The sequence below is a fragment of the Haliotis asinina genome, chromosome 12 (assembly GCF_037392515.1).
Source record: "Haliotis asinina isolate JCU_RB_2024 chromosome 12, JCU_Hal_asi_v2, whole genome shotgun sequence".
In the NCBI taxonomy this organism is placed as follows: domain Eukaryota; kingdom Metazoa; phylum Mollusca; class Gastropoda; order Lepetellida; family Haliotidae; genus Haliotis; species Haliotis asinina.
In genome coordinates, this window is record NC_090291.1 from 16,673,666 (window position 1) to 16,692,424 (window position 18,759).

Sequence of the window (18,759 nt, forward strand, 5' to 3'; positions counted from 1 at the left end):
GTCCAGACAGTTGCCATTAAAGCCATAGCCCTGGGCATCTAAACAAACTTTACTCGTCGACGGCCATTAAGCTGTATTATTGAAGGTATAATGTCAGGCAAGAAACGTCCCTCAGTGGCTGTGAAACTGATGCAGATGAAATTACTGGTTTCTTATTGTCTGCGAATGTCTGCGAAATATGATAGATCGGACATAAATGCGATATGTCATATTCCACGTAATCAGTTACAAAGTTCAAAAGTTGGTAAATATAATCATGTCAACTGTCATAGATTCGTTTCAAGTTATGAGATTTTGAGGATCATATTTTCAGAGACCCTTAAAAACATAGACGTCGATTATGACACCACAGTCGGTGTTAGTATGGCAAATACATGATGACTCTATAAACATGTCTGTCAAAGAGTAGTAGTGTATTTCAAAAAGTAATATTGACCTTAAGCCCAAGCTACATATTGAGAATTATAGAATGAAAAAAATGTAATAATATAATTCAGACTGTACTGAAGTGTGATAAATGATGACTGTATGGACATGTCTGTCTCATGCTGACTCTATGGACATGTCTGTCTCATGCTGACTCTATGGACATGTCTGTCTATATCGAACACGTTTATAATAAAGCGATGAACACAACGGATATGTGTTAGGTTCCGGACACTTAATGCATATTTTAGTCGAAAAGCGTATGTCGAACAACGGTTATAGTGAACTGAAATTAAAGATCCATTTGAATATGACCATAATTCACTGTACCCAATTTACCGTTTGTCACGAACATTACTCAGCAGTAATGTTCTGTTTCTGTCACCTTCGACATAGCAGTATTTCTGTGTACGTCGAAGTTTCGACATTTCTCTATTTCGAATCAATCAGCCGTTGTCGCTGTAGACGATGTGGGGGTTAGGCCGATCGATCAGCTGACAGGCAGGCCACATCGGCACCTCAACATCACTACAGCCTGCACAGTCACTCAGGATTCGCTCTGACTTCCACGGTCTCTCTGTTCCAGGGGTTGTGTGAAGCTAGGGGTACGGCGGACAGGCGCTGTGGGGTACGAGATCATCCCCGCGGGGGAAGGGTACACCCAGAATCACACCAACATAGGGTAAGTATCTTTTAATTATAATACTATTTGCATGAACTTCATAACGTCCATGGCTTCACCTTCATCGATGCAAGTTTTTATTCAATTTAATTCTAAACGTATATTGATCAATATTAAGTTGAATGAAATGATCGATAGTATACAGACTGCGCCATCATTGAAGGGTTAACCGTTAAGGCAGGAAAATCACAATAACTTTACAATCATTGTCATGTAATGGTTTGGGGATATACAATTTCATTAGTTCTCAAACTAATATACAATATCAAATAAGTCTTTATTAAATTAACCTGACATTTGCGTGTATATTAATACACAACAGTGCAAGTTTTAGTAACCGATTAAAATTTAATATGTTAATGACAACAACCAATTCACGATGGACACGCCAGGTACTGGTCTCATTGTAACACAAGAACACTTTTTCGCTTAAAAAATTAAATCCTTAAATGGATATTCCTTCAGAAAGAGTAAGGGTGTTTGTACATCCGACTGTTTGATTGTCTTAGGTAGACTGATTTAATCGAAATTTAAATTTTACGGTAATAATTGTTTATGCTTCATGCTTGATGTAAACTGAAGAGAACTGTTGGGGATGCGGACTTGGGTGGAGAATATGGATGTCATGACATTCCACATCCAGGATGACATTTGAATTGTAATAATCCTAACAAGTCTACACTGAAATAGAGAACACAGTTTTAACTGAACAACGACCCAGGATTCGTGTGTCCCTCGTTTGATGTGGCGCAGATTTAGAAATCTCTCTCTCTCTCTCTCTCTCTCTCTCTCTCTCTCTCTCTCTCTCTTTTTTTTTTTTTTTTTCTCTCTCTCTCTCTCTCTCTCTCTCTCTCTCTCTCTCTCTCTCTCTCTCTCTCTCTCTCTCCCCTATGATTATTGTCTAATGTGTAGGGTGCTGTAACATGCAAAGTCCAAATAATGGAAACAAACACACATATTACAAAAAAATTACCCATAGACAAATACTTAACAAAGACGTCATATTTAATTTCATGACGTCGTATTTAATTTCATGACGTCGTATTTAATTTCATTATTCCTAAACTGTTATTTAACAGAGTGGATAACTTAAAGTCTTTATTTTCATGCTTGTTTGGTGCATTTACAATATACATCACAAAGATTGTGTCAGCCTGCATAATTAACCATTATCAGCGTAATATGGGCCTTTATAATACATGCAGTTCTACGTATACATAACTGATACATAGATGGTCTCATAACGTCCAGTTACAGCATGTTTGTTATATTCTCAAGCGTGGGTATTGCGTGTGACGTTTGATATTATGTGTCGTTGAGCATGACGGGGCTCCAACGCTTGTCGTACTTACCATCAGCCGCCAGATGTCGCTCTGTGTGCTTTGTTGGTATTACAATTACAAGTGTGTTGATAAAGGTCATAGCGCAACTCGTAAACAGTCAGCTTTGATAAGTTACACTGCTGAAAGAACAAAGGTATATTGGTTCCATCACAGCAACAAGACGTCACACGTTTCTATTTGTCATTTCGGTTTTATTCCCGACAGATGATAAATATAGAACATCTAAATGAGAGAATGAGGCGGCGGTTTCTCAGACCGAGGAAATGTCATTGAAAGTGCGGGCTTTGATAACAAAAATAACTTATTCTTAAATATACCTGCTAAGATTCCTGAAATTTGGTTTCCTCACAAATGTCTACCAAATTCATGAAAAATAATTTGTTTATAAAAATATCTGCTAATATTTTAATGAAATATAGTTAAATTAGTTTCTTTAAGAAGAACCTTACATCAAAGGTAAGGGATTACTGTCTTATTGGATACGTAATGCTAGAACCCCCTGGAATCATGCATACCACAAACCCGTGGTGACTGAGTATAGACAGTCATCAATCTGGTCAAAAGTGGAGATGTGCCGGAAGGTTGGTCTCGGTGACATGAATAATTTCGTATCATCGGTGTGTGCTCAAGATATCAACCACTGACCCAGATTTTCTCATTCACGGGCAACCGTAACACTGCAATGTATGGTACATTTCGTATACATGTGAATCGTTAATGTTCTTTCCAAAGTACATTTTCGTTGTACCAGATAGAGATGTTATTAATATTTCGAGCCATGATATTTTATTAAATACAATCCAGTCATTATATAAGAAGAAGACCAGGTTACAGTTGATCTTATGCAACCCATGCTTGTCGTTAGAGGTGACTAACGGGATCGGGTGGTCAGGCTCGCTGACTTGATTGGCACATGTCATCGTATCCCGGCTGCATAGACCGATGCTTATGTTTAATCACTAGACTATCTGGTCCAGACCGTTTTGTTTACAGACCACCGCCAGATAGCTGGAATAGTTTTGAGTGCGGCGTAAAACTAAACTCGCTCACTTAATCAATCGTAATATTGAATAAACCTTTTCCGATACAAAAAATCAATAGTACATCTTGTCCAATCAGAGATTTGTAGTACATTTTCAACGGCACTGATTGTCAGTGTTTTAGTGAGTGAGTGAGTGAGTATGTGAGTTTGATCTCACGCCGCTTTGAGCAACATTCCAGCAATACCATTGCGGGAAACACCGGAAATGGACTTCACACGCTGTACCCATGGGAATCGAGCTCGGGAGTTCGGCGAGACGCGTGAATGTTTTAACCACTGGACTACCCCACTTCCCCTTCGCAATCAGCGTTGCCTGTTTGGTATTTGAAGTATGATGCACAGCAATAAAACTTACATCCTCTGAGACGGGGGCAACTCAGCTACTGTTATCTGAGAAGGGCGATCATTCTTGAAGCTTGAACTTTCCAGCTTTACGTCAGTATGTTTGGCCTCAGCTCGAGGCATATTACGTCTACAAACAGTTTGAAGTCCTTGACGACCCGCTTTGTGTTCAATGGGTTGATCATGAACACAGATTAATTTCTGTACTGCTTTCACAAAAACTTCCAATATTTCATTAAGCTCCTCATGTGAATGAGACACGGCTGCTATGGACGTTGATGCTGAATGGAAGCCAGTATTGCCTTCATTAACATGCATGCCGTGTTTTGTATTATCATACTATTAGGACTTCTCTCATAAGGAACACATGAAAACACTGTTCCAGAGTGCGGTAGAGTTGGATTGGCCTACTGGTTAAAGCGTTCGCTCGTCACACCAAAGGTCTGGATTTGGGGCTGAGATGAGTGGGTTTTACGTCATAATTTCGTTATTCCAGCTGTATAGCAACAAGAACAAGTCTGCATTCACCCACATTTTAAGAAAATGTTCAGATGCGTTCTATGCATTTGCAAAACTATGCATTATATATTCATTACGTTATTATTTCATTATTAAGTTATTTCTGAGAATTCATTCCAAGTTACAGCAAATAACACTTTCAAAATTGTACCATTGTCGGGAAGTTGACATGAACAAACAAACGTAAACAATTTAACCCCATAACTACTCCACCGCTATTACATTGCTTTTAGCAATATTCCAACAATATCACGTCGACGGACACCAAAAATGGGCTTCATATATTGAGCCAATGTGGGGGAACAGAACCTGGGTCTTCATCGCGAAGAGTGAACGCCTTAACCACTACGCTTCCCCAACGTCCCTCGCCTATAGTATGTCTCTGAAAAGTAGATTGGGAACACCGGTATTTAACGAGGCGTTTAAAGAGCTGTTGAACAGAACATAAACGTAGATTAATGGCCGTCCCGAGTCGTCGTTCAGTTCAGTGCTGGTTAAGACGCCATTTCCAGTCCTGTTATATGGCAAGTGTTTGATGAAGGAGCATAATGTTTAGACATGAAACATCGTTCAGAAATTACATAGAAACGTCTCTCCATAAAAGGGCAAGAAATCGACTGAATAATTTTGACAAAGAGTTCTCAGAGTGAATGAAATTGTTACCCCGTGTCTGCTTTATGTGGGAGTAAACCCCGAAGTTATACAGGATTTTACCACTTTCGTTAAACCTACGAGCAAGGGTGTGGTGCCGACAAACTTTGAGATATCCGAAAGACGAATCGGAATCCAGTTCCTCGACCACTGGTTCCTGGTAAGCTAAAGGGACGCAACTCTGAATAGCAAATTGGTGTGTCTTAGACAGTGGGATACTGATACCTTTTTGAGTGTAAAGTGAACACATAGAGCTTCCTTTACCGCAAATACTTGTTTCATCAGCAGTCCAAGATTCAACCAGGTGAGGGTTCGATTAATTGGTTCGTCTTCATCCTTGGTGCGGGGCGATGGAGTAGCGTTCGCTCTTCACGCCGAAGATCCATGTTTGATTCCCCACATGTTCCGGTGTCATCCGCTGTGATATTGCTGAAATATTGCCAAAGGTGGCGTAAAACGAATGTCACCCACTCACTCACTCTTCCTCGGTGTGTCACAGCGTTACCTTGTAAGTCTGAATCTTTAGAATTGTTTTCAATGGGGACGAATTATTTCCACGACTATTTAACACATGCACAGACTAGACACAAAAATAGGTTTTATCGAAGCCAGTTCGAGAATTGTTTACCTCTAATTATTTATGACCCAAAGGAGTTTTTATTGTCGGGAATATTTTCATGAAATTGTGGGGTGGCTTAGTGGATCGGTCGTCACGGGCTCGATCCCCCTCAAGAGTATAATGTATGAAACCAATTTCTTTGTGTATATTTCTTTGTTATATTTCTGGATTATAGCTAAAAGAGGCGTAAAACTCAACATCAAAGGTGTTCATGATCTCCGTTTTTCTTTCACAGAATCACAGATACATGCAATGATTATCTGAGGGATGAATAGTGTTTGAGATTTGGGTAATCTTTCGCGCTTGCCCCAACACACTTACATGTGGTTCAGCTGTAATGACTGTTAATGGTGTGACGACGTGCTAATTATTCACAGCGAAATGTCATCAGCTGACTATGAGCGTCTACTTAATGTGACGCCCAGTGGAGTTGAGATCATGAACCCAAACTATACAATCAGCTGCTATGTCGAGGGATATGCATTCAGCGTCGTGGGGAGGCTTGTGAATAGTTTCAGAAGGCGAAGTCCACAGGCGCTTTTATTTAAATGAACAGGGTTTGCTCATGTTCTGGCTATCTGATGATAGAATTATTTAGTACTGTTGTAAACGGCACTGTTGAATTTTCGACAGCATCGATTTCTTACATATATTCCCCATCAGTTAAGACCGTGTTTTAAGATGTTTTTATCAGTTTCAATTGGGGACGCCGCAAATGGTCTTCAGACATTGCACCAATGTGGGGTATTGAACCCACACCATCATCATGACGACACGCTTAAACTGCCTCGCCATCTTGCTTATGAGTTCAAACATCAGTTCCAGTAAATGTTACCAGACGTGGCCTTTTGTAGTCACTGTATATTTTGATTATATTAATGGTTATCTAGAATTGCTGATGAACGGCTTACTGTAATCATGTCTCTCTGTTCAGCGGTTCATGTCATCAGTTCACTGGTTCATCAGTTCAAGTCATGAGGTGTACACCATTGTTGTTGTCCAGTGCATTAGCATGTTACCTGTGTTAACCACAGTTACCTCTGTCATTGCTAACATCGGTGGTTCAATGTGTTTTGAACTTTTGAATTGGACAAAGTGTCGGCGTTGTTATTTATGTTTCGACATGCCGGTTCTGTTGTACATGGTTCAGTCAATGCTATATATTTTTCTACATGCCGGTTCTGTTGTTAGAGCGTTTGTCAATGGTCCGGTATGGTTGGTGAGGTTTAGGGTACTTATTTTATAACGAATTGGAACTTCAATTTCGTTGATTCACGTCTTCATATCCAAGTCATGTACATGTATGCTCATGATGTCAATCACAGGCTTATGTGGCTTCTGGACCGGTGGTGGTGGTTGTTGAGGGGTGGGAAGGGGGGATGAGGTGAGGGGGGGTTATAAGGAAGCCTACAGCGCTATTAACATCAGTTCCACAGAAGACGGCTTACGAGTTTACATATATGTTCATACAGCCCTAAATAGAAACGCAAATGCATTATGGTGACATTAGATGGATTCTGATATTGATTGGTGAATCAGCAAAATGTCACCATATGACGCTCGCTATCACAGCTGACAGTCGCTGATGTATATGTATTGTGACAAAAAGTCAGAGGTCCAAAACATATCCACTCAGCATGTGTGCCCACCCAAGGGAGCGAGAACTCTCACACAAATATAAGTACTGCTAAACCGGATTTGATTTTGTGACTTGGTTTTTTATAACGATGCATACTTTCTTCATCAGCAATGCATGGTTTGGATCAGTGAGAGGACGATTCTGGTTCATTTTTATCCTTGATGAATACCACGGAATAGGGATTTTGTAATGGTGAACCACCACACCTTTCATGCGACTGTGGTTGACATTGTCTATCTCCCCAGCCAACAAATGTTCTGACTGTTGGAGAGGGTTCCAATCTTGTGATCGAAGTGGCAAGTGCAGAACCTGAATATTGTTTTCGTGCAGGTATATATAGTGATGATGTGAGCTGTGCCGTGTGTCTTCCGCCTTTCTCAAAGTGCATCATGGCACTGGAGTTCCGAACCATGGGAATGACGATATCAATGTGCAGTGCCGTTGCCCTGCCGCGGAGTAGGATTGCTGCCAAACTACCTGACAGTCTCCTCCTATTTCAGCCACCCTCAGTATGTAGTCTGGTTGAAAACGTTGACGTCGCATGCCCCAGTGACCATCCACAGCACGAAGCAAGCAAACTTTGACTTGTCATCGAACTACAGGTCTCTCTGCAGTTGAGGCCGCTCACTGTATGACATGACATAATCCGTAGTCTGTGTCAAGGTCCATGAACCGAATTATTTCCCTCGCGTCCACCCCTTTCTGCAGTGCTACAGCCTTAAATAAAGCAAGTCTGGTTTTCTTTAGTCTCTGAATCTCCCATCGCATTGGCATTCCTTTTCAATTTAAAGGTATTTTTTTCAGTGACTGAGCGTTTGTCGAACCGCATTCCAACATGTTAGCCCTTGAGATTTACATCACTAACGGGTCGTCCTCGGAGACATCTCTCTAAAACTGGTATGCCAGACGTAAAGGACTTCGGGTTGGTCCTCCGTGGAAGGTGACGAGTTCAAATGTAGCAGCCTGTGAGGTTAACTTGAAATCCACAATCTCTATGAAGCCACACGTTGTCCACAGGTCGGAAACACTGCTCAAGCGTGTATGTGTTGTGTGTATATGTTTTGCGTGCATTTGTTCGTCTGTGATTTTGTCTTTGCTACTTTATCACTACAATAGAATTCATGAATTCATTTATGTTGCGTTTCTTTGTAATGATGAGTATAATTCGAAATATATTATTACTTTCATCAAAGGTTTGAATAGATAACAAGGAATCAATATGTACACTTTCGTGTTGTTAACCTATAACATGTTCAACACGTTCATCATGTCCGACATGCCTGTACCCCTTCCAATACCGCTGACGAGTTCAACATATTTTGCTACTATTTACGACGTGGGTTCACATGTTCTCCGTGTCCGTACTCAATACCTCACAAGCGAGGGTTTCCATTCTTCACACGGCGTCTTGGTCCATCTCCAGCAGCGCTGAAAGGTTGTATACACTATACGGTTGTATACACAGACGTTCACGATGGCTGTCTATTATGCTGTAAGTCCTCTTATTATTGTAATGTAATGTTCTTACCATAGATTGAATGCCAACGACGAATCTTTCTACTAGTCTTTTACTTCGTGGCGCCGGGCAACGCAGCCTGCACCGTAACAGAGCTCAGGGAAACGCGAAATTATGAAATGCACGCTATATCTCCGTGCTCTGGCGTTGTATGAGTGTATTCAAAAAATAGAAATAGTTTGGCGACTCTTTACTTTCATCAATCAGTTTAAGTGGGCGGATATCAGCAGAATTTCTGCGGAGAGTTCAGATTTGTCGGTTTCGCTGTGCGCTGCCCTGAATCTGAACGTTAAAGTGTTCACTGATATCTCTGTAGATGGCCAAATCCCGTGTGCCTAATCGATCAGTCGTTTTATTAGCTTTAGTTACGTATCTTCCACTGCTTCAAAGCTGGAGGTCTGCAGATGGATCACGTTAGAGTTACGCTAAATGCATAGCAGCTCTTGAATGTCTTCAGGCCATTCTGGGTTCTAGTCTCCTTCACTCTGTAGAGGGCTATGGGGCAGCTCAGCTTTGTTTCAAATGTTCCTTCACATATCTAGTATACGCTCTTTGATCCAAACAGTTCGTGCTTGACACGAATGACATCTCACTGGGGTCATACCAATAAGGTTACGTCACAACTACTTGTCTTTACCTTATCACCCTTATCACGTGACCCAATCCCTCTGATGGACAAAAAATGTCACAAAACTCAACGAGGTGTCATTCCTTCAAAGGGTGGTGGGGTAGCCTAGTGGTTAAAGAGTTCGCTCGTCACGCCAAAGGACCGGGTTTGATTCCCCACATGGCTGCAATGTGTGCAGGCCGTTTCTGGTGTCCCATGCTGTGTTATTGCTAAAATATTGCTATATGGCAAACCAACTCACTCTGGACACCATCGTCGGCTAGGTAGACTGGGATGACTGCTTATCAACACAGACTGATTAGTGAGTAAGTGGTCTGTTACTGGTATGGTGCAGATTCGACTATTATTCGACTAAAGTTACATTGGCCCACTTTTTCGGACTATGGAGTTAAACAAGATCCAATCATTCATGTTCTAACTATTCATCAGAAAATTTCATTATAAGAAATATCACCCACAGGACTACGCCACTGCACTGAGATTTAACAGATCTTAAGTTGGTTGATGCAGCCAGCAGTATTACAGTATATCAAGCAGCGCGTAGATAGCCGAGTAAACAGCTGACGCAAAACGATATTGCAGACACACCTCTGTAAACAAATGTGTCTGTTCCTCTCCTGACGTACTAAGACCGCAGTGATTGAGAGAATGAGTTTGTTTCTATGTAATCACAAATTGTCAGTGATCCATTGAAATAGTTTCACAGCTAATATTTTTCATTTTGTGCCCAATAGAATCTGTTTGACTGGATTTCAGGGGTTAACTATTCCCGGACGTCGACAGTGTATTAGAAAGATGATCATGACACATGACACTAATTGCAATCCTGACATTAATCAGGTCAGCTGTATTCTGCCTACTGGAAATATCACAGAAAGTTCATCTTCTTTGCCAAAGGCTGTGAACATATCTACTCGTGTTTACCTTTCGTGGCTGAACATTTACGCAGGTTGTTTTCTTTCATAACATCGTCTCATTGCGTTTTCTGTTTTAACAAAGCAATCCGATTTCTTGACTCTTGGCATTTTAACAACAGCCTCAGAGGGTCGGAATTAGCACTTGTTGGCTATAGCACGGCGTCCTGACAAGGTGATATTAATTAGTTCACACCCCGGATCAATTTGACGACGACATGTCATTGGTTAGTATGCATATATGCCACTGTCTTAATAATATATTGATGATGTTATTGTTGGCGATAAAGGCTATTGATTAAGCCTGGGCACGCTAAATCCCACGTGTTTGAAATATGCATGCCTGTCATTTGCTGTCAATGCAAAGTAATTGCGCGTTAGAAGGGTAAACAGAGAGTCGTGGTTGTAGGAGGTCGCCTTTTGTTAGCACTCGTTCAACATAGTAATCTTCTGTCTCCAAATAAACATGTGTTCATGGCCATACCGGCCGTACTTCATAAATACGGAGGACTGATAGCAGTGGTTACTGACTGATAGGATGTGGATATAGGATGTGGATATAGGATGTGGATATAGGATGTGGATATAGGATGTGGAGGGTATGCTAATACCTCCGGTGGCCTATGAACGACGACTGTAAGCTATATACACTCGTGACATGATCAAGGACTATTTGAGTGAGTGTAGTTGTGCGCTGGTTTACGCATTATTCCTGAAATATTACGGCGGAGGAGACTAAACATGGGCTTCACACGTTGCACCCATGTGGGGAATCGAGCCCGTGTCTTCGGCGTGACGAGCGAACGCCTTGACCACTAGGCTACAGCATCGTCCCTTAATATGGATGTGTCTGCAGCGTAGCCTTTGTTTTGTCAATGAAGTGTGGTGTGATCCCATTCGCTAATACTTTTTCACTAAAGGGGCGATTTTAATAACACAGTTTGTGTCACTTAGAGAACTAAGCAAACTCATCTGTACTAGCGTTGTGACGGCAGGCAAAATGATTTCCACCCTGCGTGAAAATGGTCTTTACGTGTTGGTAACTTCTGGTCACACTCACAGTGAGCTAGACTGGTGCACCATGAATCTTCTCAGCCAAATGGTTTCTCTGGTTCTCGTCTTGAAGAGTCAATTCTACGTGGGGCCGAAGGAAGGGTCCGCCTCATGGATGTCTGGTTCGTCTGCATAGATCACCGGAATCGGAATTGTCTTTTGGGTGAAGTGAACTGGCCGTCTTCAGTGCTGAAAGGTCTTCTGGCAAGTGGTTGTGTTGAGACTTGTTTCAGAACACACTGTTGTGCACTTCCATGGTCGGCCACCCTGTAAACATCCTGTTACTAGCAGGATGAGGGGTCTTTGCCTGCAGTTAAAGGACACCATCTCCCTTTGACGTGTAGGTATAAGTTTTTTTCAGAAAAACCACCTGGAACCAAAGATCGGCCCATTCCTATGAAGAAAATGACCTGAAGGTTGTGATTTAACAATACAAACATATACTACAAGATGGACAGATAGCTTTAGCGAACTCATCCACCTACATGCTAATATATCTGTCTGCTACTTGCACACCCGTGAAGACTTGTGCTAGAATCGGTTGTCAATAAACTCATGCTTGTAGTGCGACTAACGGGATCGGGTGATCATGATAGGCTCGCCGACTTGCTTGACACATGTCATCATATCCCAGTTGCGTGAATCAATGATCATGCTGTTAAAACGCCATAGAGCTTTGACATTGGGTACTCTGAACAGATAATGCTATTCTTACTTCAGGTGAGTGTAAAACAGGATTTTCAGCTTCATAAGGTGACCACGTGGCAAAGACACGATAAGGGACAAAATGGCCACTGTCACGCTTGTAGTAGAGTGACCTAGACTGGTACCTGGATCTATAACCACCAGAAAATATGTCAGCACTATCATATTGTTGTGAATTTATCAAATATTTTTCTGAGAGACACAGCATCTATACCCAACGGAATGTAATATTAAAGACCCTGGTTAGAACTGTTCTTCAGTAACCCATGCTTGTCTGAAGAAGCCACTGACGGGATTAGGTGGTCACGCTCGCTTGTTTGGTTGGCAGCATAAACCTAAACCGCTATCTATAACTATCTTGTGATATTGTAAATAACAGAAAAAGAAAAGGCCCCAGCAGCCAGAGTGTTTTAAATATCGGTTCAGTTGGACAATGCCGATCCGAAGCATAAAGTCCCTGTAAATCCCGATGTTTCCCAAACAAACCAAAATGCAAAAGTGTCCAGTCCAGTGTTTGTCTCACTCGGTGGTTCAGCCCTATTCCGAATTAGCCCTTCCGTCATCCACATTGCCGTCTGCGTTGAAACAGTTTCGTGTATCGTTTAGGGCTGTCAGTTGCAACCAATGGTTTGTCTGGGCCAGAGTCGACGACTTGCAAGTTGCGTGTATCATACTCTGTAAATTCTGGATTACGGTATAAAAGCTCTTAGTGGTTAACAAGGAATATGCTGTAATGGTTTCAGCGGTTAACATAAAAATCTCACTACCCACGCCAGTCCCCAACCTTACCCGTGAACACGTACCTTGGCAACGGCGGGGACAGTAAAACAACTTCCCACCCACAACTGTTTCACGGACCACCCCCTAATCTTATAAGTGAACACAGTTTGGCAACCGTGATGACAGTAAATCACCTTCCCACACACACTTGTTTCACGGACCACCCCCTAACCTTATAAGTGAACACAGAGCTTGGCAGCGGCGGGGGTAATAAAACAGCTTCCTATCCACACCTGTTTCTGGGACCACCCCCTAACCTTACTAGTGAACACAGAGCTTGGCAACAGTGGTGACTGTAAAACAGCTTCCCATACACACCCGTTTCACGGACCACCCCTAACCTTATAAGTGAACACAGAGCTTGGCAACAGTGGTGACAGTAAAACACCTGTTTCACGGACCACCCCCAAACCTTATAAGTGAACTCAGGGCTTGGCTACAGTGGTACACTTCCATGGTCACACCTGTTTCGCATTGCGATCCCCGTAAACACAGACCTTGCAATGGTCACAGTAAAACAGCTCCCCGCTCCGATTAGCACCCCTTTTCAAACGATGTTCGCGTTATGTCTACGTATGTTTCGGTACGCAAGTCCCCCTCTGCACACCAACAACAGGTATGATGAAATCGACCCGTCCGCTCTGTCACGTCAATACCTATCCCTCACAGGCAACATCTGGTGCCATAGACAAGGCTCCCACCTCCCGACCATAGAAAATGTCTTAATGATTCGTTCTTGTTCAGTAGTATGAGTGCTTGAGAATTGAGGTTAGGCGTCAGGGATCTAGCTTATTATCTGGAAATGGCCGCTGCACTCAATGTCGGGATGGCGACACCCAAGGTAGGTTTGCAGAAGTTTTGTACAAAGGCATTACTCAGAGAATTGTCTATTTCTCCTGTATCCCGTTATACTCACGTTGATGTGTTTGTTTATGGAAGTTCCCTTGTGGTTTACATAAGAAATAGATAAAATAGTGAAGTATTTTCAGTACTTCAAAATGCATGAGAACATCTCTCGTGAACAACATGTAACGCTGCTTCTCTCAGAAACGAATGTCTGTGGAAGAATGTCTGCTTTATAGGCTGTATCATTTCATCAAACTTCGTACCAAACAATATACATGTGTCAATAAATTACAATGTCCATAATTAGATATAACATAGTTTTAAAGAAGAGTGTACTAAAACAATATCACCTGAAAATGAAAGGTGCCATCTTCAAATGATGAATCTCAATGTAAGATATTATCTATTATCAGTCTAGAGCGAAACTATCCAAACAGTAGCGAAAAAGGATAAAACAACAAAAATGGGTTTATATGTCATGTTACAATGTTGCCCAGGGAATACTGACATTTGCACACTAAGAACACCACAGAATGGCAGGAATCATTGTTTTCATTGATCAATGAGACTGACGACAGGTGGAGACACTCGTGAGTTACGGGGATACCAACGGAGATATTAAGGGGTACTCATGACGAAAACATTCACGATGTTGTAGTAGACTTACACCAGTGTAGATTCTTGGTTTTCGCTGACCATGGGAAATGTTAAGTGGGCCAGACAAGCAGGTGGATAAACAGGCTGTATACCGTTCAGGTCGAACAACGCTCACTTCAATTGTTGGTGACCAAGTATATGTCAACCCTAATCTTGTAGCGGCATAATTTCAGCCTAGTCTATTGATGTACAGATTCACTTTATACTGGTTTTAATGTTATATAACCAAGCGTTAGGCGTTAGGCACACATATTGAACAAACACGCCTTCTTAACGTACCTCCTTTCACATGGCACCACACGTGTTAGGGGCCATTTTGAAATATTGGAATTTACGATACGTGCTGGCTAGATACATGTCACAACAATAGTTTTGATGTGTATTTTCCTAGTTTTTAAGACGTGTGTTTGTTACAGTTTCTTATCTGTACCTATTGTGATCCGAATCAGGATAGATCAGATAATATGAATCAATAGATATATATCTGTTCGACTCTCGTTTAGTTACACGTGTTTAATAGTTTCTCAATATTGCTGCATGTCAGCCTAACAGACGCAAAAGAATGTTAAATGGTCCCAAATATCAATGTTATATAGGTTTCATAATATCAATATTATAAGGTCCAAAATATCAATGTTAAAGGGTCGAAAAAGTCGATATCATTGGTCCAAAGATCACACTTTCAGGGTCCAGAATATCGACATTACTGGAACGGTTTTCATAATTTATTTTCATAATGTTGACGAGACTGCAAATAATATCAGTATACGCGAATGACTACAGCCATTGTTGTTCAAAACACCGTCTATGAAATTGTTTTATGTATTGGCATAGTCTATATTCTAAGACATACCCTGGTAACACTGAATAGCAAGTGGTTTTAAATGGTACATAGAGTGGAAGCTGTCTAAACCGGCACTCATCAGGACTGAAGAAGTAATCCACTTTAGACAACACGCCGGATTGTACAGCTGGAGATAAATGTACACGCCACGCATTGGACTGAGATTTTACGCCGGAGTTGACAATTTGCCGGATTAGACAGAAGTCGGTTTTGACAGCTTCCACTGTATATGAACAAATTATTTAGCAAACATGCATTTAAACATTGATAAAAGAGGGAACTTAGCTGAAATAACGACGAAATGGACATTAGTTGCTATACGTATTCAATCGAACTGAGTGGATATCAAAATCAGAATACATGAATGGCTACAGCCATTGTTGTTCAAAACATCGTCCATAAGATTGTTTTACGTATTGGTATGGTCTATATTCTAAAATATAACCTGGCAACATTGAATAACAAGTGGTTTCAAATGCTACGTTTATGAACAAAATATTTATCAAACATGCATTTAAACATTGATGAAAGACGAAGCTAAGCTTACAAAATAACGTCGAAACTGGCACGGTACCGTACACGAGCGGTTTATGCATTACTACCTACTGTCTGTGATGCATGTCATGAGCTTCACGCTGTTGTGAAAAATGATGACTACAGCAGAAATACAACTCTACCTCTCGCTATAATGTAATCGTCCCATATAATCAAGCAGTGCACTCGTTTCGCATTGGCAAACGATACGTAGATCTGGAATTACAATAAGCAATCACTGGCAGACAATGGCGGTTACTGCTGAGGCGATTTTCGGTTTGAATCAGAGTTTCGGGTTTTTATCATTGGTGTTCGTTCGTTCGTTGGTTCGTTCGTTCGTTCGTTTGTTTTTCACTCATTATTCCATAGACACACGGATAGTCATTTGGCCTCCAGTCACGGTTCGCTGTTTAGAGTTCTCTCCCTTAGCTCCTCCGCTTGTAGTGAGTTCGAACCTTACATTCGCATTCGAAACATAACCACTTTATATGAATTCGATGACTTCATCAAACGTTCGTTACTTAAATCCAACTCACTAGTTTAGTACTTTATCAATATCTGTATATGGTTAAGCTATTATTTATTGACTGGTTGTTGTTGATTGATAAGTGTATCTGTCTGTTATAGGTGTTGAGTGTTTGCCGACGATGGAAGAGTCGGCCCTGACGCTAGGGGTGACGTCAAACTACACCAAATACGACAGCACAGAGACGCTCATCTCCGATGATGCGGGAAAGAACTACGGCGGCATGACTGCAGACCTCAGCAACAACCTGGGCTACCGACTGCGCAGGCGGAAAGAAGTGCTCAGCCAGCGGAAGCTCATCGTTGACATCAGCTTCGTACTTGGCGTGCTGGGGATCGGGTTTGTGATCATAGACACAGAACTTATTTTCAATCAAGTGACGTCTGTGGATTCTGGATTATCAACAGCATTACGCGTGTTGACCTCCGCTACGACAGGGGCACTTCTCCTGGCGGTGGTGGCTTACCATATTATAGGGCTCCGACTGCACATGGCCCGCGCGGGATTCTCTGACTGGAGGTTGGCGATGACGGGAAACAAATGGATTAAACTCATATTTGAGCTGTTCGTGTGTATGATTCATCCCCTGCCGTTCTTAGACATTCCAATACAGACTGTATCCGTTGCCTCGCAAGGGAATACCCTGAAGACGTCAACGATCCCAATCAACGCAATTCTGACAATCCTTATGTTTCTCCGTCTTTACCTGTTTGGGCGTTTCATTGTTGTGCACAGTAAACTCTTCCTGGATACTTCAGTTCAGAGTCTTGGGGCTCTCAGCCGCGTCAAGATCAATGCCCAGTTCGTGTTCCGTGCCCTCATGTCCACCATGCCCGGTGTCGTGCTGACCACGGTGATGTTTGGGATGTTTATCATCAACAGCTGGAACCTCCGCGTGTGTGAGATGTACACCAGCCCCGTTGAGGACGATCTCGCCAGCTTTCCTCAGGCCATGTGGCTAACAGCCGTCACCTTCCTTACAGTCGGTTATGGAGACCTCTTCCCTCACAGCTACTGTGGTCGCCTTATAGCGGGGTGGACGGGCCTTATGGGGGTCGGAATAATGGCACTCTCTGTTGCTGTCCTTGCCAAAAACTTAGAACAGTCTCGCTCAGAGAAGTATGTCCATACATTTGTGCAGCAAATAGCTCTGGACAAACAACGTAAGCACGCGGCAGCAAACATTATTAAACAGATGATCAGGATATATAAAATGAGGAAGGCAAAACTTCCTGAAAGGTCCTCGCAAATGTTACTCCACAGAACAAAACTGTTGAAGGCCATCCGCTCCATGCATGAGGCACAGTTCGTGAAGATCCACCTGCAGGAGTGTACGGTGGGGCCGGTAGAACTAGCCACGGGGTTGAACGACATGCAGGCTTGTATCAAGTCTGTCCAAGAGGAACAGAAGCATCTGGGCCAGAGGATCGCCACCATAGAAGCGCTGACCCTCAGCATGAGCGCGCAGGTTCTGGAAATCAAGGAGATCATTGCCAAGAAGAAGATATTCTAGGAGACGACGACGACTACGGCGATTCAGAATACGACTACAGTGAAAATGAGATGTCCACGGTGTTTAAGGAGTTTCGATGAAGAGGATGATGGTGTTGATGACAGCTGATAACGGAAACGTTTCCTGGCAGATGTTGGAGATAATGCTAAGGACAATGGCAACCGTGATATTCTGAAGGTGATGATAACTGTGTTGATAACGACGATAGCGGTCGATATTACGCTCCGAACAGAATGATGGTGATGACGATTATGATGAGGATAATGAAGATTGAGAGTGTGTTGATATCAAGTCGATAATAGCGATCATAAAATTCCAGTGATTATGGTAGCAATGATGCAAATACTGGGATTCCAATAAGGCAAGACGACATTGCACTAACTGTGAGATCGGTGCACATAATGTCGCTGAGGTGGCTGCCATATGGCTGGAATATTGCTGAATGATGCATTAAACAATAAACTACAAACTGTGCATCTTTTGTGGTGAAACACGGTTCACCATAACATGGAGGTGATGTTGTCATGAGATATTATTGAGCATTACAGGACAGGAGAGGCCGTGCGCTTGGCATTGAATACCGAAGGCATCCATGGCTTAAAAAATAGTCGGTCGATGTGAAAATGTTATGTTCTTCTTCATCAGTGCGATGTAATGATGCACGCACAGAGTTAATAGTCGTTGGGATACATAATCTACTGTAGTGTGTTTCCACATAAAATGCACTGGTTGTTTAGGAGCGTGCAACTACTTGCACATTAGCTGTTGAATAAATAATCATCGCCATTCACTATCCATTCATACTTATAACGGAAATGTTTTTGGAAATATTGATTTTTATCAAATTCTTTTGAAAAACGGGAAATTCTTTTGAATATGCCAATATGCTTCTTTTTGCAATGTTATCCTTTGATGGTTTTGCATATTTAATGAACATAGATTGGTTTAAAAGGGAAAGAGGGGACTGATTTGGGTTTTGG

General features: G+C 42.0%; 1 protein-coding gene across 1 annotated transcript; it reads left to right on the plus strand.

The window, feature by feature from the left end:
- The first annotated feature begins 1,092 nt into the window (after positions 1-1,092).
- Positions 1,093-17,965, plus strand: LOC137258784 (small conductance calcium-activated potassium channel protein-like). Its single transcript, XM_067796470.1, has 2 exons — positions 1,093-1,108; positions 16,368-17,965. The coding sequence occupies exon 2, from the start codon at positions 16,388-16,390 to the stop codon at positions 17,777-17,779; it is 1,392 nt and encodes a 463-aa protein (XP_067652571.1). The 5' UTR covers positions 1,093-1,108; positions 16,368-16,387; the 3' UTR covers positions 17,780-17,965.
- Positions 17,966-18,759: the final 794 nt, after the last annotated feature.

Excerpts from the sequence above, each read along its gene's own strand:
- LOC137258784 (XM_067796470.1), top strand. The coding sequence starts at position 16,388 with ATGGAAGAGTCGGCCCTGACGCTAGGGGTGACGTCAAACTACACCAAA.